At 43.1% G+C, this 26,103-nt stretch overlaps 1 protein-coding gene across 5 annotated transcripts; it reads left to right on the plus strand.

Moving 5' to 3' along the window:
- The first annotated feature begins 3,485 nt into the window (after nucleotides 1-3,485).
- LOC103654740 (E3 ubiquitin-protein ligase EL5) lies at nucleotides 3,486-11,240 on the plus strand. 5 transcript variants are annotated; one of them, XR_002269327.2, is made up of 4 exons: nucleotides 3,486-4,525; nucleotides 7,943-8,323; nucleotides 8,759-8,930; nucleotides 9,345-11,240. XR_002269327.2 is itself a non-coding variant. In XM_008681569.3 (2 exons), exons 1-2 carry the CDS (start codon nucleotides 4,091-4,093, stop codon nucleotides 7,961-7,963), a joined length of 456 nt encoding a protein of 151 aa, XP_008679791.1. In that variant the 5' UTR covers nucleotides 3,486-4,090; the 3' UTR covers nucleotides 7,964-8,597. The 5 variants fall into 5 exon arrangements, 1 of the variants encoding a protein (XP_008679791.1); XR_002269326.2 differs by having other exon boundaries at nucleotides 3,487-4,525; nucleotides 7,943-8,050; nucleotides 8,195-8,323; nucleotides 8,759-11,240; XR_002269328.2 differs by having other exon boundaries at nucleotides 8,759-11,240.
- Nucleotides 11,241-26,103: the final 14,863 nt, after the last annotated feature.

The following is a 26,103-nucleotide window of genomic DNA, read 5'->3' on the forward strand; positions in this document are numbered from 1 at the left end:
TTCCGAGATAAGCTCGGAGTTAGTATAGTCCCCGTAGGGCATTCATATCGGAGACATAATAATAGCCAGTTTGACCGTCTCCCATACCCACAGGGGACCAGAATACCCGAATTCGCAAAGTTTTCGGGTGACCAAGGAAAGAGCACGCGTGAGCACATAGACCAGTTCTTAGCACAATTAGGAGAATTGGTCGATACCGAAGCATTCCGTGTGTGTTTATTTTCATTATCTTTAACAGGGATTGCATTCATATGGTATGCCACGCTCCCCCCTAATTCCATTTTGTCATGGGGAGACTTGGAATGAAAATTTCATGAACATTTCTTCTCTGGCGATTATGAGCTAGATTTAGTAGACTTAGTGGCCCTACGACAAGAAAAGGATGAATCAGTTAATGATTACATCCGGAGATTCCGAGATACGAGAAACTGATGTTTTCAAATTCATTTAACAGATAAACAACTGGCGGGAATAGCCTTTGATGGATTGCACTATTATTTAAAAGAGAAATTAGAGGGCATCCAGTTCTTTACGCTAGCACAATTACATCAAAGAGCTTTGGCTTGTGAAAGCCGAAGCAAAGAACTAGTCAAAACGGTTCATCATAATGTTCATGTAGTAGAACACAATCAAAGTAGTTTGGACGATGAACCAAAGGAAGTTTACACTTCCGAAATAGTTTGGCCCGAGCAAGCCAAATCTTCGGCTTGTTCCTCCTTGCAGTCGGTTCAAAAGAAACGGCAAGAGGAGGTTAAGTTTACATTCAATGTTGGCAAATGTGATAAGATATTCGACGAATTACTAAAAAATGGCAACATTAAGATAGATTATATTGTTCCACCCGCCGATGAACTAAGACATCACGCATATTGCAAGTGACACAACTCACTTTCACATGCCACTAATGATTGTAATGTGTTTCGACGACAAATCCAATCGACCATTAATGAGGGACGATTGAAATTTTAGGAGAACACATAGCCCTTCCCAATGAATGTGATCGACTTTGAGGGTAAGAAAGTCCTAATTCGGCCCAGCGCGACTAATAAGGGTGAAGGCAAGGAAGTCATCATCGGCAACGCACGAAAGGCCGATGGAAATAATAAATTTTTTTGCATGAAGGTGGTTGCCGAGAAGACTCCTGATGGAGAGGAGACTATGAAGGTTACCATCACAAAACGCTGGGGGGCAATCGCAAACAGGTGACCGAACACGGGAACCTGTTCTGCGCATCGCGGACGGTCCGGTACACAGACGCGGACAGTCTGGGACCTTGCCAGACAGTCCGGGTCATTCCAATAGACGGTCCCGCAATGCTAAGGAGCCACGACGACCACGTACCTTCAAACCACGACAACTAGAAATAGGTACGTGGAAAACTAACACGTTCAAGGCAGCTAGTCAGTTGGTCAAATCCAGCCCGACCTTTGATCAATTATTGTCTAAATATGTGAAAAAGAAGGCCGACCCCATTGACCGGCCACCAAAGCGACCTCGCTTACCCACCCAGGAGCGGCAGCAGGTTAGGCCGATTGGACCACCTCGCCAATCGGAAAGGAGAGGAGGTCATAATGTTCAATTAAGGCCTAACACACCTGCGTGGACACTTCCACCTCCACATACACCCATGTCATGTCATTATACATACATACCAATGCCACCATATATCCCGAATCAGATGTGGGGCGCGCCACCATATCAATTCAGGATACCACAATACCCCGCCTGGGGGCACCTCAATCATCTGTTTTTGACAGGTTGACACCTCCAGTACAAGACCGATTGGAAGCCCCTCAATCTGGTTTGCGAGCACGGGCCCAACAAGATTGTCGGACCACTCGGACGCAAAGACCGATTAATCTGACAGGGGGACATACAGCTACAGCCTCCAATAGGACGACAAAATGAGACTTCATCAAAATAGGAACAACGGATGTCATTATACAGGAAGATGACAAAGGGTCAATGATTTTTGATGAATCGGCCAACACAAACAAAAAAGAAAATACGACTGTCAACAAAACAATCAATCCAAAATACTCCATGCCCCGATGGTGCCCATCGGGATTGACACGATCGCAAAAGCGAAAATTGCAGCGCCTAAGAGCAAAGGAGATCAAGGAAAAGGAGGCAGAAAAAATATTCAATGACACACATCCGCAGTATCCGCCACCACAAAAGAGATGGAGATCAAAGGTCGTTGAGAAAAATCAAACGACCATAAAGACAGAAAATAAAACAACAATTGTGCAGATCTATGCAGGTATGGTAGATAGTCCGACTATAAAGGCCGGATCATCCGCATAGGACGCGGACCATCCAACCCCTGAGGCCGAACCATCCGCACTACACCAAGACACCTCCAACAACGTACCAACACCCATGGAGGAAGACGACCTGTGAGGAGAAGACCTGGTCGACTACGGAGCTACGCCAGAGCACTCAAAAAATTAGCAAGGTGACGAATTGGTCAGGACCAGTATGACGCTCGGTGGTGTTGGGACTGATAGTTCGATCAATGCTAATGGGGTCACGTCCGTTGAGTCAACCATCGAGATAAAGGCCACTACGTACCATCCTAGTAAGTGGCAAGATGCCTAAGAAAACCGATGTGATCACATCGAGTTAGTTGCTTTTGGTTCGCTCAGCTCCACCAAAAGGCAGGGGGCATATGTTGAGCTCCAAAATGAACGTCGGACGGTCCGGCCCTGAGGCCGGACGGTCCGTGGTCCAGACGGTCCGCGCCTGTGGGACGAACGGTCCGCGCCTGTGGGCCGAACGGTCCGCGCGTGCGCAGAGCAGATTAGGGTTTCGGGTTTTGTGCTACGGTTGTTAGCTAGATTCACGGAATTAGCTCGTGAGATTAGTTTGTAAAGGGTCTAGCCCCCTCCACTATAAATAGAGAGGTATACGTCCGATTTGTAATTATTAATCGAATCAATAATACTTCTATTTCGTATTTATTTCCTGTACAATTAGGAGTAGTCCTAGTCTAGTTCTAGTTTAGCCTCTCAATCCCCAACTTCTTCGCTTTTCTTCGACTCTACGTTGATTAGAGGAGTCTAGGTCGGTCTGCCCGAGCCTAGACATCACCTAGGATCCCTCCTCCCCGACGGGGTCCCTCCCGGGAGCGAGATCCAGGCGCCGCCGACGATCTTCCGCCGCCCCTGCGCACGCGTGGATCGTCCGGCCGTCAGACCCCAGGGCGCGGACCGTCCGGTCGTCAGGCAGGAAACCTTAGCCTCGCACCAGGCCGCAGACCGTTCGGGCCCTGGCCGCCGACCGTCCGGGCCCTGGCCGTGGACCGTCCGCCCCTGTGCAGAGAGCACCGCCGCTGGTTCGTATTGAGTGATTGACGCCCGAAAAAGGTGTCAACTGTTAGATTAAAAATCAGGCTCACTTAGTTAAATGGATTGCTATGACTAATTAATTGTGTATTTTTTTGTCAACTATCGCTAAGTTTCAGTGTCCGTAGAACAAGTGTCAGAACATAGTTTTTGGACAAATTCAAGAAATATAACATAGCTATAGACCTATAGTAGAAGAGGAAGATGGTAATAATATGGACATCGATAGGATAGATGAGATACTTAAAGATATGCAATCAGAATTCAGCCCAAACATTGAGGATAAGTCGTATATAACGAGCCCTTAATTTCGTTGACTAGACCGAGCCGTGGAAATATCTCTTCTATCTTTTGGTTGTCATATTCCAAAACTAAAGCCTACCAGAATTATTTTTAACGGTCATCCAAAAAGCTGCGCCAAAAAATAACTAGTATTTGATTGCGCTAGCCGAAAATAATCCCATTTTCGATTGGAAGCTTCTGGCGCGTAACTCCTAATAACTTTAGTTTCGTCGAAAATAAACTAATTTTGACGGAAATAACTTATTTTCAATGATCTCCGGCCAAAAATTATTGACTATTTCTATAGTAGAAGCCTGTATCTACTAAATCCAGTCCACGACCCACTTGGGTGGTTCACGGTGGCCCAGACTGCTGCGCCTCACCAACCAACGAGAGAGCACGAAGCACCTAGCAGCCCGGCCTTGTCGTTGTACGGTCCCACCGGCGCCGCAGCGGAAGAGATGGAAGCTTATGCCCCCGCCGGCAGCTACCGGCCGGTGTGCGACACGGTGGTGTTCGTCTGCCTCGCGTCCGCCTCCGCCCTCATCGTGTTCATGGTGGCCGTCTGCTTCCGCAACGCCTTCGCCGCCAACGGGTACGCGACCGCTGCCGTGGCCACAAACGGTGCCGCCGGAGCCACCGCTGCCAACGGCAGAAGCCGGTGCGGGCTGGCGCCGTCCGCGCTGTCGGCGATCCCCGTGCTCGCTTACCGCCGGAGGGGCGCCGGGTGGGCGCAGTGCGCGATCTGCCTCGCCTTGGTGCGGGACGGGGAGACGGTGCGATTGCTGCCGGCGTGCGGCCACCTATTCCACGTCGAGTGCATCGACCTGTGGCTGCGCTCTCACGCAACATGCCCGCTTTGCCGGCGTGGCGTCGTCGAGGCTCCCGTCGAAAAGGTTTGAAAGCTCGCCGCTCTTGGCCCCAAAAAAAAAAAAAGCCAAGATCACACGCTGGCTGCTATACTAGCTAGTTCAGCAGACGCTCACTAGTTAAGCTTGTTCCCTGCCGTGATGTTGGATATCTTATACCAAGGGTTGTAGATGCTAGGGCTTAGGCGTAGTTTATATATTTCTGGTCTCTGGAATCGAAACTTTTTTTTTGCTAGGGAAAAGTCATATTTTTATGATGCACTATGTTTTGTGTTTTCTATAATTAATCTTCAATCATGATGCTAATGAAATATTAAACGTGACTATGTCATGGACTCATGGGACTTGGCGAGGGCCTCTGGAATGAATTAGATTGGAGCCTAGACACTACTGGAAACAGCTTTTTTAAAAAACACTCGGTGAAAACGTTACTAAGTATATATAGGATGATAAAGTAGGTAGTGTGATATTATTGGTCAACTTTGGTTGTATCTTTTACTAATCTACGCATTTCATAAGGACAAATTATTATAAAATTTTGCTTTGTCGTGCAACGTGTGCATCCTGATTTGACGTTAGGCAAGTGAAATATTGTTTGAAATGGATGCTAAATATTGTTTGAAATGGAAGCTTCCGTCTTCCTACACGCATATGCATGCTAGTTAATTTATTGCCCTAGAACTTCTGCGCTGCTTTTTCTTCCAAATATAAAAAGATGTTAAATTTTTTTACAACCAAAGCTTAATATTTGACATATATATACGTATAGCAAATATAAAAAACATAGTCGAGCATGCTTTCATATATTTATAGGATTTGTGCATAATTTAAAGTTGTTTATGATAAAAAAAGATACCTATAGTTTAACATAGTTAATTGATAATATATAAAGTATATGGTCATATAGAGGATACAAAACAATCGAATGTAAAAGATTTTATCTATAGTACTCTATTAAGTTAGTAACGTCAGCGTCCACACTACCGTGCCCCCGCCTACCCTCGCCCCATCCGCGCGCCCTTCACCACCCCTCCGCGACCGCCCCTCCCCACGCCGCCGCCGCCCCTGAGATTGCCGCACGCCGTGGCTAGAGTTCCGCACTTTGCCCCCGCCTCTGTCCTCTCCCACGCCCGCACGTGGAACCTGCCCCCGCCACGGATCTTGTCCACAACCGCGCAGGCACACGCATGGACCCAGCCCCCGCCACCGTGCCCACGGACCGCGGATGCACCCAGCCCCCGCCCACGGATCTCGCCCACAACCGCGCACGCGCGCGCATGAACCCAGCCCCCGCTGCCGTGCCTGCGGAAATCGCCTCCCTCAACCGCGCATGGACCCAACCACCGAGGCACGCCCTCGCGCTACGCGACGCCGGTTCTCCGCGCGCGCTGTCGAGGTTCTCGGCCTCCTCGCTAGGTGCCGGAAGGGGCGGCAGGAGTTGTGCAGGGCCCCAGCGTCGTATCCGTGCGCGTGCAATCGAGCGGGCCGTCCTCGTCCTCAACTGGATTTGCTCCGAGAGCAACGAGCAGGCACCGGAAAAAATCAAGCTATAGGCTTTCGACCTCTGTGAGGCTCTGGTGAATGATGACAACTGCAAGATCGCCAAGAACATGCTCGAAAAAGCGTAGAATCGGATTGGGTTGTGCAGATTCATCATGGGTTTTGATTCGGCACCTACTTGATTTGTTGGGTGTTGGCCTTATTGTACGAAGGTAGCAATAGCAAATGTTAACCTTTTATCTTTTTCTCTTACTCTGTTTCATTTGCTGGTTAATGGATGGTTTCTTGTCAAAATGCTGTCGACTATGTACACCAAGCATCAGACGTTGGATTTGCCCTTTCCCTTTACTGCATGAGTGAAGCGAGTCTTCTTTGCTTTCTTGTTCTTTCCGCCAGAATCACCACCTGAGTCGTCATCACTACTATTGTCATGCTTGCCATTTGGTTTCTTCCGGGAACTTGATCCATATACGTATTCCTTGGCCTTCTGTTTGGCTCTTTCTTCAGTAAGTTCATCTTCAGTTTTTGGCTTCCATATGAAAATAGACCTACAAGGACCACCTCATGAGTTGTGGAGGGGAAAAGATATAGCACTGGATAACATTATTATATACTTATGTATCGATAGGTCTACCTTGAGCTTCCTGTAGCTAGGATGTCATCTTGCGGATGTAGCTTGTTCACTGGGCTGATTGTTATTATGTCAGGGTCCATCACCTCAGCCAGAAGCTTCCCAGAACTGGTATCTATAAAATCAATTGGATGCAGAGCAACACCATTGTAGTTCTCACTTATGTAACGGCCAATCACTGCAACTGTTTCATTATAATCCTGCAGAAAATTAACATTCCATTTCGGAATCGGGCACAACTATTGTACCTGAAAGAGTAAGTTGGCTTTAACATGTGGATTGTCAAGGTGATGTTGATCAACTGGATACGGGAAATTTCCACTGATTATTCGATTCAGATTGTCCTAAATCAGCAAAGAGCATAAGTGCAAAAAAGATCAAAACATGACAAAAACAGATTCAGGGTGAACTAAGGTTAGAGTGCATTTTTGGAATTAGGTCTATAAATTTCAATTTCTCTCCTTAATCAATACAGTGACCTCATCTTCAGAAGAAGAAAAGTTGTTTTGACTTGAATCATATGTGAAACAGAAGTTGAATAGTGCTTGTTTTCTTCTAATAAATAAAAGGTGATGTTGTAATCCATGTCTAGGATTACAAATCTGCCAGTTTAAAAAAGAGAGGTAATTCAGTTTCGAAAATAACAGTAGCAAGTTTATTTTAAACAGTAGCAAGATCACTTTAATTATGTTTGTTTTAATAGTTCAGAATGGTAATGATCTATTGTTACTTATCCTCTAAACCTTCCTTGCGCCACTTTGTAAATAACAACAAATTAGTACTACAAACATCTTTATCATTTGGTTTTGCTGCAAAGCAATCATTATGAAGTTTCTAAAATGTGCTTCCATCCACAGGTTTGGTATGCACTTCACTCTGGTTTTGATTCGGCACCTACTTGATTTGTTGGGTGTTGGCCTTATTGTACGAAGGCAGCAATAGCAAATGTTAATCTTTTATCTTTTTCTCTTACTCTGTTTCATTTGCATGTTGTACATGTGCCCAAAGGAGAACAAAAAACTTTAGAATTTAGCTTATGTTCATATCGTTAGAACCAGACAGAGAAAGAAGTATGGTTCCTGAACTTGTCAGTTAGAACTGCTTCCACGTTTCAGAGAGTCACCAGATCATCATCCAGTCTGAGATTAAGTATATCTACTTATCATTTCAATTTTTCATCAGACTTTTAACTTCACAAAAATTTTGTTAACTAAATAACATGTATTTATACTTTTATATCTACTTGTGTTGTTTCTTATATAATGACACATTATCTGCTTAAAAATTACATACAATCTTGTTCATTGAAACAGATGGTTATTCAGCTGAACTGAGAGGCTTATTTTGTAAGGCTGTGAGTTATGCTTATACTTCTAGGCTGGGTTTGGGAGCAACTAGATCATCAAAGACCACTTTCTCTGGTACCAGATCTCAATTGGATGTTTGGCCTTGCTAAATTTCTTTCTTTTATCATTAAAAATACTTTACAAGACAGTTTGCATATTAGTTTTCATGTTCTTAATTGGTTGTGACAATAATCATTCGAGAGCTGTTGCATGTGGAAGGGCTGCCGGGTCCCGTTGGTGGCGTCGTGGCGTCAGCGTGATTTGAGATGAGATTGGACCCGGCTGCGCGGTATTCGCTGTGAAGGTAGACGGCCATGACGACCAACACCAAGCACGCCTACAAGCTCCGTATCCTCGTCGCTTCCATTGCGCTATTTCGCTTCCTTTTTTTAATTCCTTGTCGGTGTTGCTGCATAGTGGTTTTTGTATGACCGATCCATCGCTGCTGTTGCGGTCGTTCAACCAGTAGGGGGGTAGATTTGGGTTGCTGCATAGTAGTTTGAGAAGGAGCTCCCGACTCTTAATTTTCTGTTTCTGTTGAGTTGTTAAATAGTTATTTGGTGGTTGCGAGATTCGGCAGGTCACATTTAGCTGTTGGTGATTATCGAGTAGTCGTTACTGATTTGTCGTTGATTATCCTAGAAATGCAATTGCTGGCATTCCAACATGTATGTGAAAATGTCTGAAGTGCTACATTGATGCAAATAATATCAGTCATCGAGGGAGATTGGGCTGTTAAATTCACACACATTATTGGAATGCCTTGACTTGCATTTGGTGTAGAGGAGTTTGTGGCGCACTCATCCAATGTTAACTGCCTCAAGATCTCCAGGGACGCCGGCTGCTACAAGGTCATCCTCGACTGCACCCCTGAGCTGCGTGCCTACTATGCCAAGTGCGGATTCGTGGAGAAGGGTGTCCAGATGGTCGTCTACTTCTGAGTTCTGATCTAGAGGTATGCTACTTTGCATTGATATGGCTCCTCTGATTAAGTGATGGACGAAATGATGTAGTTGTTCGTTGGAAAAAACATTTAGTTTTAGTAGAGCGTCTTAGGTGGACCAAGCTTTAAGCCTACAAGAATCAAATGCATCTGATCTGAGCCAAAAGCACAAACACTCCAAACTGTAAGTGCATAACATTTCTTATGTGTAGTCAGCTTGGTTTGCTGCAGGTACCTCTGTCTGAAAATAAAAAGGGTGTATTTGTCATGAAAATAAGCTTTAATGAACTCTGTAGCTTTCATTCAAATAGCTTAGTTCTCTTCCTTTTTGTAGAAGCATATTTTTGCTACCAAAAAAGATCTGGTATGTTTACCCACTCTTATGCTATTTCTCTTGTACTCCTAATCTCTATGGTATTTCTGCAGCCATGGACTACAATGTTGATGAATGCAGACTATACCACTCTTGTTGATTCTATCACCACCTTGGAGTCACTACTAGAAATTTGTAACTATCAAGATGTGAACCCTTAACTGGCATTGGAGAAACAACTACAGTCAAGCTCGAGTTGTTTCTGTTTTGGGCTACTGAACATAGAAAATTATAATATGTAGAATTCACACAACAACAGTAGTTAAGCTTGAGCCATGTTTGTCTTGCCCTATGAAACACAGAAAATGATGCTTTTGTGAAAACAGAAAATGATGCCTGTGAAACCAGATCCTTTGGGACCATGAACAAATTTGTTTTTGTGCATTGTACTAGGTGATATGGCAGAGGTATAACTAGGATGGCTTGTACCTTACTACCTCCATCCCGAAAAGAATGCAGTTTTGTCTATGCACCTCGACAAGCATTCCTTTTGGGATAGTGGTAGCTACAAGTAACGTCGTTACGAGAGAGACAGAAAGAGAGCAAGAGAGATTTTATTGTGCTTCCACTATAAGGTGCACTTGCTATCCTGAGAATGGTTAAATATGAGCCACTTAAATGATCTTTTTCTTTTAGTACACTGTCTGAATAGTCGTGCTACCTTCCACCAATTCCCATGGTAGTTTTTAGAGGTTGGCTTTGTTGTTGTTACAGGTAATGATACATCTAATCCATTGTTTGAATTGGTTAAGGCTTCTATTATGTTCTATACTCGTGTGCTCTTGTCTGTTTATTCTTTTGTGCTACTTTGTGCATTTTCTTTTAATCGGATATTGATGAGATAATTAAGTAAAGGAAGAAAGCTAGGATTTGCATCTCTTGCTGTTGCCAGTGTTTGTATGTTTATTTCATTTGCATGTCTTCATATTGAATTTTCATGTTTGCTTGTTGAATTATGTACATACCAAATTTTTTCTCCTAGCTAACTACACATTTAACTCTTAACTATGATATATAATTGAACATAACCTCCCTAAAGGAAAATATAATGGATATACATTGACGTATAGACATAAATTCAATAAAGCAAACAATGGTCAACAAGGGAATGATATTACCATTTCAACCACTAACAATGATGTTTCACAAAATTAACTATTTTGTTGATATGACAAAGGTTGTTCTTCTAAAACTTTTTATTTATATTTTTTTAGTTGATCACCAGCCAAGATTGTTTCTACATGCATATGGGAAATAAAATCATAGGTGTAACTGATAAAAGACTACAGTTGCTATCTGAAGAAAGTGGAGTATTTAGGCCATGTGTCTTAACGGCACTGGTTGGCTCAAGTAGTGTTGGAAGGATGACCCATCTTGATGTTTTAGTTGGTAGAAAAACAGGTGGATGTATTGAAGGTGATATCAAGATTTCTGGCAGGTTGTCAAGGGCCTAGGCGTCTAGAGCAGGGGGCCCTCGGCTACGAAGGTCGTAGCCGCGGTTCGTCGTCTTCTCCGGTGAGGTTATACCCCTCTGCCACAGGCTTGGTTCTAGGGTAGCAGCCCTAGGCGCTTGAGAGTCATTACAAGAGAGACAGATTGGTTTGATAATATATTCATCCCTTCTTTGTCTCCTGCGTACAGGCATATATATAGGCCACCGGTTGACCAACTAGGCAACCACTAATTAGGCAAGTGACTAATTGGAATTATATCCCCTACAATTTAGGTCTATCAATTTAGCCACCAAATCAGTCACTTTGCTTTGCCATGCCTTCCTTGCGCGCGTTTTCCTTTGCCATGCCTTCCTTGTACGCGCTGCTGCCAGCGCCCCCTGCGGCCTCTCGCTTTTGGCGCGCATAGGTGCGGCCCCACATGAGTGACCGCTCTCTATGATGCCCATGACATCTCCCCCTCCCTTGAGAACCAGCTCGTCCTCGAGCTGCCATAGACTTACCTGACACGACTTAAGGTTAAGCCTTTTATATCTCGGCTTACCTTTATTATTTAAGACGAAAATACAAAATAATTGTGGAACTAAAAATATAAATTTGAACTGCAGCTATGTCCTCCTGCCCTCCTGGATCCCAAGGAAAGAGTTGAACTGCGGCCTTCACGTTGGATAAAAGGTGGAGGAGGAACCAGCCCGTTCTTATGTTGGGTCTGTCCAGCACCAAGGCAGGTGCCCGAATGAAGGAGACGGCCCTCTTTGGCCGTGCAGGGGGGCTGCATACCCAGATCTCGACTTCTACAGGTGGTTCAAAAAGTATAGACGAGACCTGGTGGTTAGGCGCGCAGGCTGCGAGTTGGTGCAGCGATGAGCTGATCAGCAAGTGCAGCTTCCGCACCGCCCGCCTAACAAGGAAGCCGCGCACTGCGGCTTGCAGGCGCACCACGGCCTGCTCATGTGATGACGGCCATGGGGTGGCCCTGGAGGCCACAGCAAAGTGCTTCTCCCCACGAAGAGACTGTACCTAGCGGCATGCCAGGAACCCTCGCGCTGTCGTCTGAAGCCGCAACGCTGCTTGGAATTCCTTCTCTATCTTCTCCTTGTAGCGGTGGAACATCACAACAAACTGATCCCACTTCTCTGCGAAACGGCTAAAACTCTCTTCGAGCCGAGTGAATGCATCTGGAGTTGGAGAGGGCGGGTGGGAGGGCGTTGCGGCGGCTGATGGCGCGGCGGCTGGTGGTGGTGAGGGATGGGCGGCTGGTGGTGGTGAGGATAACCTGGAGCTAATACCAGGTGTCATGGACCTTCGGTCCATGGGGATAGCTGTCTTCTCCGGCGAGGTTATACCTCTCTGCCGCAGGCTTGGTTCTAGGGTAGTAGCCCTAGGCGCTTGAGAGTCATTGCAAGAGAGAGAGATTGGTTTGATAATATATTCCTCCCTTCTTTGTCTCCTGCGTACAGGCCTATATATAGGCCACCGGTTGACCAACTAGGCAACCACTAATTAGGCAAGTGACTAATTGGAATTATATCCCCTACAATTTAGGTCTATCAATTTAGTCACCAAATCAGTCACTTTCCTTTGCCATTCCTTCCTTGCGCGCGCTTTCCTTTGCCATGCCTTCCTTGCGCGCGCTGCTGCCAGCGCCCCCTGCGGCCTCTCGCTTTTGGCGCGCATAGGTGCGGCCCCACATGAGTGACCGCTCTCTATGATGCCCATGACAGAACTTTTGCCAAGATAGCTGGTTATGTTGATCAAAATGATATACAGTCGCCACAAATAACAACTGAAGAGCCGTTGTGGTTTTTATCAATCTTACGACTTTTGAAAGGTATAAGTACAAAAACAAGACATGTATGACTTGTACTAACTCTTTTTAATCTAGGGGCAAGTGGTTATTTTAGATAATGCACACTTTGAGCTATTTTACATGAATTTATCGAGGAGGTTATGGCTCTGGTAGAGCTTGATCAGCTGAGATATGCATTAGTAGGGAAGCAGGGTTCTACTGGGTTATCAACAGAGCAAAGGAAGCGCTTTACTAATTTTTCAAATTATGTTGCTTACTGTAGCAGATTGCCAGAGTTACCTTACTTTTTTCTTGTAAAAGAACTATTTTGTTTGTTACTGAATCTCAATTTAGGGGGAATACTTCCACAATATCTGCCCATGATATCATTAAATGTTTTTCTAAGATACTTGTTCTCCACACAAGGCCCTTTTTATCTGATACTAATATTGTATCATCCAATGGAGGTAATTTCAATCTTTTGGAGGATCGTGCTTTTCTTTTGGATTTTGTCTTCAACTATCCTTGTAAGGGTTGTGTTCAGGTTGAGCTGTCCTGAATTATTTGGATCTCATGGTTCTCTTTTTCTCTTCTTTTTTAGCATTAACCTTTAGATTTGTGTAATGGATTTCTGCAACATCAAGATTGATACTGGCAACTCCATTGATAAGACTGCATGCTCAAATAAAGCTTGGACCATGAAGTGAGATCGAGCTCATGGACAAGTAGCGATCATCTTTTATCCAATCTTAGTGTATTCTCAATAGAGCACACGTGAAGAAGAATATTTTGTTTGACTGCTGTAAATGTTTAAGGCAATGGAAATTTACAAATCTGAAATAGTCGTGGTATATGCATGTTATTTAAAGGAGACTTCATCTGCAGTTTACTATTTCCTTCGGTTGCACACATGCGAGCTTACAAGTGCCGCACTTATGGTTCTGAATTCTGATCACATGAGGTGCAATACAAAAATTTAATATTGCATCTATGATCTCTAATGTTACCTTTTCTTTGCCCCTATTTACTTAGTTATGTTCCGTGTTCAGTTAGTGATGGCATAATATGACTTTCCTACAATGTAGGGACTAAGGTTATGATAATTTGATGACTTTGAGAATCAATAGATTTTATTTTAAATCTGGTCCATAAGTGGTTTTAATGCCTTCTTAAGTGGTTTTCATTAATAGGTGGTTGGATATGCAAGTTCTGTGATGATAGTCCTTCAGATTTACAAGTTTGTTTACTTCTCATGCTCTATGGATTTGCAGCATATGTGTGCTTTATGAGTTCGTTTCATCAAGCTCGATGCTTGCTCCCTCCCATCCAACCACACCATTACTTGTGCTGCCGGGCATATTTTATTGATATTAATGACATGCTTGGGGTTTCTGTCAACAAGCAAGTTGTAAAGAAGAAAAGAACACATCAGGTGTATCCATTTGAATTATAAGACCTTATGGTAGTTTTTGAAGGTTTGTATAAGTTTGTAATTTATTGTGATAGTCTTAGCATTTAAATGATGCAACTGACATGACATTTTTAAAATCTCTACTACTTATTAAGGCGGTAAGGGGTAGGCTGCCATTTTGTGTTCTGCCATTCCCATTCCCGCACTGTCTTTCTCATTCTCCCCTCCCCGCAAAGCCCATTCCCATTCCCATTCCTGGCTGGCATTCCGTGTTGCCAGTGTTCTGCCATTCCCATTACCCCCTCCCCACACTGTCTTTCTCATTCCCCCCTCCCCGCAAATCCCATTCCCACGTGCATCTCACGCCTAGCTAAAATTAAATTAAAAAAACACAAATGTGGCTCCAATGGAATTTGAACATGCGACCTCTCAAGCAAATGTGCTTGTAGCTACCACTACACCACATGTGTGTTTATGTCAATATTTGTTACAGTAAAAATATATACTACATCTCTCCCAAAGCCCACCTGCTACCTTTGCACAATGTGTAGTAGTAGATAATTATCAACGAGATTCCTGAATTATATTTTTGGATGAATGGAGTAGTATTTAAAAAAGAGTCTTGCATGCAATTTCTTTTGTTTGAATAATGTTTTCAACTTAAATTCTTTTTATATGTGTGACATTTATTCTCCGTAATATTTTTCCATGGCTCTGACTTGTGAGTCATTTTCATAAACCAACGCCAAAGATGAATCCATGTTTCTTACTTGGAAACCCCGAACAAACACCACTGGCAGGAGGCGCTCGCGTTGGCGTTGCTCATCGACGATGAAAAGAAGCTTGGCGACTGCCAGTTCGACCTCTGGAAGCAGTACTACGTGACCGCATGCGTCACTGTGTTCGGTAAGCTCCGGCGCAGCCGCTGCTTGGACGCGGTCCAGAGCGGCTGCACTGCGCTGTCCATCTTCAAATAGGGGGACCTCATGGTCGTCGCCAATGCCAGCGACTCTTGGGTTGTTCTGGGCACCTCATCCGACAACGGCGCCGTCACACCGCCTAGCTCATCATCCACCTGAAGCTCAACCTCCCACGTAAGTCACTACTGACCGGCCATGAATTCTTATGCGCTGGGACGACGGTCGTTGCTGACGTTGTGTGAGTGTCCTCGAACAAGATTTATGTAGAGGAGTAGCACATCCGGTGGTGCAACGGCTAGGTGTACTACCTCGCTGATGAGCCCGGGGTGCACTTCGTTTGGCAGCCCAGCCAAGAGTCATCGATACTCGCCATGTCATGCGCGTTCGACGACTACTATATCAAGGACTATGGCGTCATCTTGGCACCAGAGGTGACGCAGAGGAGGACCTACAACAATGACCACTCGCCATCGTCGGGGTAGCTTTTGTGCCGGCCTGCCTTTAATTCTCTTTGCAAACACATACACTTGCTTTTTTGTTTAAGCAAGCGTGTATGGTGGTGCGTACCTGATGACTGACAATGTACGAGGGAACTTCTACCGGTAGGTGTGACACGTGCTCTTCAATGATGAGACCATACAAATCGTGACATATATCGAAGTCTGCATGATATTGATGGTTGCAATGGAGTAGTGAAACAGCTAAATTAAAATAACAAAATTTATGTATGGCTAGGATTACAAATGGATTATGAAATATTTTTTATAACAATATAAGACACATTTTGTATATAAGTTATTATGTTATTATATGATCCCGTTGCAACGCACGGGTACTCACCTAGTCATGTATAGAAGTATGCATGGTACTGTTGATTGCAATGTAGTGATGAAATAGCTGGATTGAAATAACAAAGTTTATGTATGGCTAGGATCACAAATTAATTACGAAACATTTTCACATAACAGTATAACACAAATTTGTTCATAAGTTATTATGATATTATGTTTACGTTGCAACGCACGGGCACTCACCTAGTACAACTAATAAATCTTGACTTCTTGACTAATTGAGCGGGAGTGGCTATTGTACACGTTGCTAGGCTGCTTCCTATAGTCCTAGAGTCCACGTCACCCAGAGGCAGAGCGCTCGGTATGATAAGCTGTAGCGCATGCTGTACCTTGCTCTGTGACAGGGGAGTCGGTGCTCTAGGGCTTCAAATTTATGGTGGTACACCGCTAAAACAATATACATAGTTTTGAAGAAATACATAGTGAAAATTTATCTAGTTAGTGGTAATTTTTTTTGCCCTGTTGCACTGGCACCAAGCAAGCTTAACGTGGCTTCGCCACTGGGCTGACGGCAGTCGACGGAGGAGCACCATGGCCGAGAGTATAACGTGTTAAAGTATACTCAGTGGAGAGAGACAGAGAGAATACAAATGACAGAACTGTTGTTCTTTATTGCAGTGACAGGACAGTTTATATACAAGTGTCTGCAGTGGTTCCCAAGGGGTGTGTCCCTTGGAATAACTGTCAGGGGTTGATCACATGTTATATACATATTTTGTAACACTCCCCCTTGATCAATCCAAGTCCATTTGATCATCTGCAATTTGTCTTTCATTATACCATCTCCTCAAAAACCTTGTGGGAAAAATAAGGAGTACACAGTGTCTTTTGGATTATGAGTAAAACTCATATTGAACTCCAAAAGAATATGCTTGTAACCATCATGCATAAAAACCCCTGTGGGGAAAAGTCAATGATGAAGCATATAGCTTAGTTGATATTACCTCATTAAAAACTTTGGATGAGAAAACCTTAACAAGGCAAAACTCATACAAAGAAAAGAGTGTAATATGATGGTATAAAACAGGTCGAATATCACGGAGAATTACTCCCCCTGATCTTGCAAACACTTGAGTCTTCTCATACCAATCACCTCAACACATTTCTGAAAACGTTGAGTATGGTAGAGATTTTGTGAATAGATCAGCAAGATTATCACAAGACTTTGCAAGATGTTAATGTTTCCATTTTCCTGTTTCCATCTGAACAACACAAGCTCAATTATCCTTATGGATAATGGTTAGTGGTTCAATTGAACCACAATACGACATTGTTCTCCAATGGACCTTTAGCCCAGAGAACAATAATATGTCTATATTCATCATCTCAAAAACCCCCGTGGGGAAAATAAATGATGAGACATATAACTCAGGCTAATATTTCTCCAAGATAATCGTGTCAGAAAATCTGGGAAATCAACATATGAGCCGAGTCTCCTTAAAAACCCAACGGGAAAAATAAGGAGAGTAGTCATACTCTATTGTTGATCCATTTGAACTCTAGGGATATAAACTCATATCCTAGTTCAAATACAACAATAACTATGTCATAATGTATCATCCTTGAAAACCTCCACGGGAAAAATAGATGATACGACATAGACCTTGTGTTGATGTTGTCTCGTTAAAAACTTTGAATGAGAAACCCAAACAGGGGGAAAACTCATGCAAAGAAAAGAGTACAACATGATGCAGAAACAAGTTCTTCAGATCAAGAGAAAACTCCCCCTGATCTTTACAAATCACTAAGTCATCCCATACCTGCTCTCAAACACATCTAAAATGTGGAGTAAGTAGAGACTTAGTTCGTAACTCGTTTTTCATCTAAACAACACAAAGTAATATTATCTCCATAGATAATAAGGTCAATGATATAAAATCATGACCACCACATACCCTCAGTATGTAGTATATCATTCTGTACAATCCCACGAAGTGTACTATAGAATGATTAGTGTAAGTGACCATTAATCTCTATTGATTGACATTTGTCAAACAGTAGGTCCAACTTACCAAAAGTATGTCATTGATCTTGTACCTGGGGATCTTCTATAGATATCCAAGATCAGTATATCCAAACATAAGGAGAGCATGAGTACATCTAGAGATCATAACTCGATCTCATGTGCTGTTAGCTAGCAAATCATTGCAAAGCAATATCCGGCCGGATGCTCTTGCAAGATACAATAGCACATCTCATGATCGGAAAGAATCAAATAACAATGATTCTCTCATATTGAATTTCTTCAATATATGTTGGATATAGACAATTTTGTATCCAAGATACTCAAGATAGTTTACTTTGAATTGAAAATCTCTTTCAATTCATATCCTCTATCTCGAACTCCGTCGATAAGTAATGTATGTTTAAAATATGATGCACATATTTACACTGAACATACCATTCTTTGTGTATCCTTTCAGAAGGAAGGATTCACTAGGTCGAATGTACCATATTTGACCAGGATGCTCTAAGTCACAAAGACTTTCCAAGCATTGCAAATTTGTGATTGGTGATTATGTATTTGGAATCCTTCAAGACTCCATAAATACCATAATCCAGTGACCACATATACACATGTTGTCACTACATCTATCAACTGCACAGATAGATGATTTACTGCCCATATTATTGTATCGGAATTTTACTACTCACAGTAGAAGAGAATTTATAGCATTAAAATAATGCTTGGGTTTGCGTATAAACCCAGTTGCTACTAGCCATGCTTTCTCACCACCTCATTGTTTCCAAGTCCATGAAAACAAACTTGTATCCACAATAAGATACCTTGAAGTGAAAATAACTTAACACTTCTTTCCGGTGAGCAAGGCTATCTCTGCAACATTGTATCACTCAACTAGATCCAATTTGAGCATACTCGTGCTCTGCTATGGCCATAGTCTTTTGGATCACTTGGAGCGCATATACAATTGCTGAGATGTATGTGTCGACACTTGTAGCTTTTAAATAACACAATTCTCCAGTTGACATAAAGTCATTTTTATGTACCCTTATGATTCCTCGTGAAATCCCAAAACGATAATCAAGGGCTTCCGATAACCTAGCCTCATCAGTGCGCACTGAGCTAGGTTGTGAATGTATTCCATTCACAGGATAATCAATATCCTTTAGGTGTCCACCAACGTTAAGTTGGTTACCAACGAATAGTTGGTTTGCATTTACTATCTCAGAAGGTCTAGCCTTCAGCTGCTTGCAAGCATTTTAATCCCAATTTGTGACCATACTTCTCCCCCTCTTATTTACAACAACGTTGCAATAGGGAGTTAAGTGGTTTTCCATGTAACCACTCTTTCTGGCACTTCCTCATAGGATTAATTTGAGTGACACCTCATAGTAAATGCACATGGCAGTCAATTTGCAACTTCTTGCAAATCATTCGAACCCAAAGGTTCAGTTTTAGTACGTGATCCTGAGCCTTAATGCTTACTGCATTCATTATAATTTCCTGGCATTCATTTTGGTACTCGAAATCTCCCCCTAATGCCTGGAAAAGCTCATGATTCAAGCAAGCGTACGGGCCGTAAATAGATTCTCATGAAGAGATTCTAAAACTTAATGATCGACGGAGAATGAATTCTCACATAGATCCCCAATTTTCTGTGTGCCCATACATGTACGCTGCGGTGGTGAGATTGGGAACATACCCAATGTACGCATGGGAAATCTTTCACGGATTTTCACGTACTAAAAACCATAGGGGAACTTGTACATGCAGTACATGCAGTTAATCACAAGTCAGGAGCGTGCAAAACTTCCTGACTCCAACTATAACCAGTTGGAAATGACAATTCATTACTGATGGTCATTAATGATCTGAAATTTTCGAATCTATCATAGATTCATCATATCCTTTATGGATATCATTCTGAATACCAAGACAAACAATCATCATTGTAAGCACATTTGGTAAATTCAGTAGTGTGGAGGCTAATGTGCTCAAGCTTGAGACATTATTACTTAATGGTCATGTGTTGTCCGAAGGACACACTTCAGGTCATCATATAGATGCACCAAATAACCATATAAAGCCTTCAATGTCCATACCATCTATGTAATGGACCACACTCGTTCCTTTGAAAAACAATTCAAAGAACTTAACCAATTCAGATCAGATTTTAAGATAAGAGGGGCTTAAAATCTCATTTCCGATGATACTCATCAAGTATCCATTTTATGGGAAAAACATGACCAATAGAATTGTTCATAACTTTTCATTTCATCCCAATAATGAAATTACTAATTCAATCTTACCCAGCATGGTAAGTATCATCACATGAAAAGTTTAACAAATGCAACACATTGTACGAGAGGATGTATGTAAAATACAATCCATAAGAAATGTTTCCGAGAAACACATGCAATATCCATCACTATCACTTTGTGTTTCCACATGATAGAAATTTTATGGATATCTCTATAATTTGGTAAGATAAATTAGGATATATCAACACATCCTTGATACTTCCAATACCAAAGGGGATATGATAATAACATATCATGATATCGCACAAAGCGATTGTCAAAATATTCTTTCCTCTTTCCAAAGGAATATGAGAATATTTTGTTTCCCCACTTATAGAGTTTGTGGTTCAATTCTCCACATTGCATGTTTCTTCCTCAATTAGAAGAATCTCTGTACAAGTTTGCATAACTCAATCAATGAGTCTTCAACTCCCTTGATGAGTTGGTTTAACTCTAATCGATGAGCTTGTTCAACTCAAATCACATGAGTGATCAACTCCAATCGATGAGTTTGTTTAACTCATATTCATATGAGTTTTTACACTCAAATCACATGAGTGTGTTCAACTCACATCACATGAGTTGAACCTATCAATTATGAGATTATACCAAATCTCATGCATCATTTAAATAGCACTCAAAAGCAAATCATCTAACAAAGTGGTCTTCTCTTAGAAAAAGAAGTGTTGTTACATGATTAGTCCAAATCATGATTTACACAACTAACCACTCTTATCATGTCAGATGGAAGATTGAAGTACACTTCATATCTTAGCTTTCATGAGTAGTATGCATCTATTGGGATTTCATATACATGATTAGATGCTTAGGCATACAACACTATACCACGTATAGTGTAATGACGAAAGAGTTTGTCATACTCATTGCCCTTCCCTTTTTAATGTGCTTATATATTTGCTTTCAAGCAAAATATTTGAATACAAAGTGTTAGTCTACAACATAATGTAGACACATACTCATAAGTCCACATGTCTTATGATTTTCTTTGCTATTCATTTTGCGCTTGCGTATCAAGCCGCAAAAGCACATAAGTTCTTTTCATAAGAACCATAAGAGAAAGAAAGCATCTTATTTCCTCCAAAATGAAGAGGTGAATTCCCATATCATGCAAAAATGAAATGAACATATGCAATGAACATTAAGGATAATTAAGTTCATTAGACGAGTTCATCAAACTCTATTAAATAATTATCCTTCAAATGGCTTAACCATTTTCGTTTGCTTTTGCAACTTTGCCGCAAAATATATCATATCTTTATATGTTGGAGAATTTCAGGTATCACTTAAAGTGTACCAAAGATTTTTGAAAATTGGTGTACACAACGTAGATAATCTCCATTTAATGAAACAATGGAGTAGATCTCCCAGTAGTGGGCAAAACTTTTGCTGCCTGAAAGCATGGTCTCTAGGCTGATATATTCCAGGAACATACCGCAGCCAATGCTTAGGACTCCACTACCCTGTGTTTGACCAAAATTTCAAAAATAAAATGGAAATCACCATAAAGGTGAATAACCAACATCACATCTCCAACATATCTACTTGGGAGAACACATAGGTAATCATCATAACCATATGATGTAGACCTCTTACTGATGGGCAAATAACATTTTGTTGTCTAAAAGCTTGGTCTCAGGGCAAATAAATTCCAAGAATTTATTGCAGCCAAAGCCTAGATCTCCATCATGTGTTGAAATATCCCAAGTTCAAGATATGCGTCATATTTTGCAAGAATTCATCGTTTAATTAAGTAGAACTTAATTAAAAGAATTCTTTTAGCAGTCACCATGACTGCAGCGTCCAGCCTGGCTCCATAGCCCGCGACGCCTGCTTGGTCCGTGATCTTTTTGGGTTAGCACGTATAGGTAATCATCTCGAAAGATGTAGACCTCATAGTGATAGGCATTTCAAATGCGGCCTAAAGCACGGTCTCTGGGCTACTAAATTCTATAAAGAATTTAGCGCAGCCAATGCTTAGGACTCCATCACCCTATGCTTTTCCCAAAAAAATGCAATATCATTTTGCATGAGGACCATTAATTTCGACTTAATTATGTGCTATGTTTTCCATGCAAACATAAAAGAATGCAAAAACAAAAGCAAGTCGAAACTATGTGAATTATAAATGTAAATAAAAATATAATTCACTAACAAAAGTCTGTTATATTCATAATAAACAGTCAGGTATGTACAATATATGTAATAGTTGCAGTCTAAATATCGAATTTAGACACCCTAACACAAGTTAGAACTGAATTGATATATAAAACCGAGTCTTATAGTAAAAATTCAGAAATTATAAATAATAAATAGACCACATAGGCCAATCTGGCCGAGTCGGCCCACGCGCCACCAGACCGAGGCAGACCGCGCGGCTAGCCACCAGGCCAGGGCAGCCCACGAGGCCAGCCACCAGGCCGGGGTGGCCCAGGCGCCACCAGGTGCCCTACGCACCCATTATCAAAGGGAGGCGGTTAGGGTTTGAAAACCCTAACCGCCCCATTCAAGCCGCCGCCGTCAGGGGAGCGTCCCAGCCACCGCCGTCTCCCGGGGGCCGGCCGCGCCCATGCCGGGGCCGTTGCGTCCACGTAGGGCGCCGCTCGCAGCATGGTCGCCGCCACTCCACGGATCTGCGCGCTGGGGCTGTTGGGCGGCCGAACCGTCGCCGCCAGGGGCTTTCCAACCACTGAAGTCGCGCCTGAGGAGGAACGCCGGGGCTCACCGAGGCCCATGCTGTCATGGCCAGGGGCCGCCGTGCGACCGCGGTCGGAGCCGCCTCCGCGGCCGGGCCCCACCGCGCCCTCGCGCGCCTGGCCGGGTCCTACCGCGCTCCCCGCGCCTGGTCGGAGCCACCGAGGTCCGCGCCGGCGAGCCGAGCCACCGGCACCGAGGGGCCCGCCCGCCCCTGCCGGGGTCGAGGCCGGTCGTGCTGCCGCCAGACCGCCGAGCACCCTGTGGGGCCGCACCGAGCCCGCCCTTGCGCCGAAGCGCCAGCAGCGCTCACGCCCGCGCCATGAGGCCGAGCAAAGCTCTCGTCCGCGCCATGGCCGCGGTGGCCGTCGCCGCGCCAGAAGGCCGAGTAGCGCTCGCAGCCGCGCCATGGGCGCAGTGGCCTTCGTCGTAGCCGCTTGTCGGACATGGCAGCGCCGATGGAGTTCACCCGTGCCGTGTCCGGTGCCTTGCCCGTGCCATTGCCGGGGCACCCCGCGTGAGACTGAGCGACGCCGTTGATGCCATAGCCGTTCGTGGCCAGGCCACCCGCGTGAGCCGGAGGCATGCCTGGCCATGCCAGATCGTTGTGCATCCTCCTGCGCCGTGGTACGCCCGAGTTGCCGGTGCTCACCGTGGCCGTGATGGCCCTAGCGACGTCCGACTCCGATGGTGATGTGAGTGGTAGTAAATTCGAAATAGAACCATAGGCATCGTACCTTCTACTTCTTTCACCAACAACGATCACTTGTTCCCTCTAACAGGAAAAAAATTCTCTGATTTCTTGAGACAGTGCTGATAACGTGTTAAAGTATACTCAGTGGAGAGAGACAGAGAGAATACAAATGACAGAACTGTTGTTCTTTATTGCAGTGACAGGACAGTTTATATACAAGTGTCTGCAGTGGTTCCCAAGGGGTGTGTCCCTTGGAATAACTGTCAGGGGTTGATCACATGTTATATACATATTTTGTAACATAAATCAATATTAATACTATAGAAATTATTGATGTACCTCGATGTCTTTTGGCCATTAACTTGTTACATACAAATGTATGAATAAATTCTGAAATATAATATTCACATATGTTGTTCCCTTTTTACTATGTCAAACATTGAAATCGAGAAAAAAGGGTATGGATTATTATTAGCAAATAAACTGCTACATGTGTAAGCTTCAGGAAAGTTCGGCCTAATCTGTAAGAATTTTTTTTAGGCTAGGTTGCTTTTTACATAGCCACCTCTAGGGCTGGAAAAAAAGCTCGAGCTCGACGAGCTGGCTCGGGCTCGCAGCAGCTCAGCTCGGATCGGCTCGACGCTCAGAACGAGCCCGAGCCGAGCCTGTTTTTCTGGCTCGTGAAAAGAGCGAGCCAGCTCGGCTCGGTGCAGCTCGCGAGCTGGCTCGTGGCTCGTCCCAACAACAATTTGTTACATAAAATCTTAATTAACATATAATATTAGTACCAAGTAGACAATTAATTTATATTATTTGAGATTACTATAAAAAATAATCTATTTTTTTATATTATATTAGTGATATATCTATTTTACTAATTTAAAATATGTTATTTAAAATATTTTTAAGATTTTATATTATAATTTAGAGAGTAGATTTATATTTATGGATATGCTCGTTGGCTCGGCGAGCTGGCTCGTGAGCCCGGAGCGAGCCGAGCCGAGCCGCTTTCCCAAGCTCGCCAGATGAGCGAGCCGAGCCGAGCTCGGCTCGGCTCGTTTCCACCCCTAGCCACCTCCATGCTTTACATAATGAAAATGATAAGTTCTTGGCACATTAGAGAATTAGATTCAAATGGTAATGATTACTCATTAACAAGGTCCACTATTTCTTATAAGTCTTTGACTAGCTTCGTCAAGGAGTCAAGGATATGTACAATGCATTGAGATCACTCGAAGTATCCAGTGAAAGCTATATAAAGGCTATGGAAAGGATAATGGGCACTACCTTAAAATTATAAGGAATAAATATATATTGTATATATACTTGCTTCTAAAGAAACTTGATCAATCTTTTTAGGATTACTACACGATAGTCCTGATTGTTTTTTGGTTAATAACCATTGGTGCATGAAGCTAATATTGTAAATGCCTTTTTTTACGACATTGTTGGATCTCCATCCTTCACAAAACAAAGTAGGTGCAAGAGAACTTCAGGTAGCATAGAATATATATTATTTAGTAGTGTAAAAGAGAGAAGATAAACATGTACAGAACCTAGGTGTCGATGAGAGAGAGGTCTAACACATTCCGCCGGTATATTTCAAATACATCTTTGAAGTCTAGCTAATGACTGAGTCATTCATGTACCAGTCGTGGAATCTGTGTATTTGCATTGTCAATTCTTTGACTTCTTCTGGCCTGACTAGAGGCTTACCATGCTGATATGTCCATGCGAACTATTGGGTTGGCATATTTTTCTTCATATATTTTTTGTGCTTTGTTTAGCATGCGCTTATAGTCAGTGATCGGTTGTTTCTTTACTTTCTCGCTCATCTTAACAAAGAAGGGCTTTGTGGATGAACCTTATGGTGTTTCCTTCTCTGATATATAGTCTTCTTGAAGTGTTCCTTCACCTGTGTGCTGACGACAGCACACAACTCCTCGAGGGTCATATCGCAAGGTAGCTGTTTGGATGCAAACTTAGATAATGAGTCACTCTGTGTATTCTTGTTGTTTGTGTGGCTTGGTTTTGTGTGCATTAGATTTTTATGAGGGGTGCAAGTGAAGGGCTCCTTTTACTTTAGAAGGAGGCGAAGGGCTCCTATGTTGTAACACCCTAATTTTGCATGATATAAAATTCCTTTGAATTCATAAATAACATGCCACAAGATTTGAGGAGAATTTGAAAATCTTCCTTTTAAACTTAATTTTTATTCTTTTTCACCCTAAACAGAGAAAGGGGGAATTATTTTTGTACAAAAGTCATGACTAAGAAATGAGACAAAACTTCACAAAATTGTTCATCTAAATATTTCTGATTTTCTATAAAGTTTTGATGTGTTTTGGAGTTCATTTGATTTGGATTTAAAAATTAGTGCCTGGGGTCGGCCCATAGGATTTTGACCCAGAACCATGCCTGCGCCAGTGCCTCACTTACAGGTGGGACCCACTTGTCGGCATGCCCTCCCTCCGCTGACGCTTTGGCCCCGCGTTCACGCGGTACCGAGCCATTGATAGGTGAGCCCCACCTGTCATCTATAATCTCCCGCTGCTCTCCCGTTTCACGGACGTGCACATGGCGCCATCGATCTTGCCATCCGAGCTCGAGCACTGCTCATGTGCTACCGTCCCACGACAACGGATATGAAGTGCATTCAAGATGACCGTTTATTCCCCTCTTCCCTCCTCCAATGTTGTGCAATTTAACGATGCGGGTTCA

The sequence above is a fragment of the Zea mays genome, chromosome 4, assembly GCF_902167145.1.
Source record: "Zea mays cultivar B73 chromosome 4, Zm-B73-REFERENCE-NAM-5.0, whole genome shotgun sequence".
Taxonomy (NCBI): domain Eukaryota; kingdom Viridiplantae; phylum Streptophyta; class Magnoliopsida; order Poales; family Poaceae; genus Zea; species Zea mays.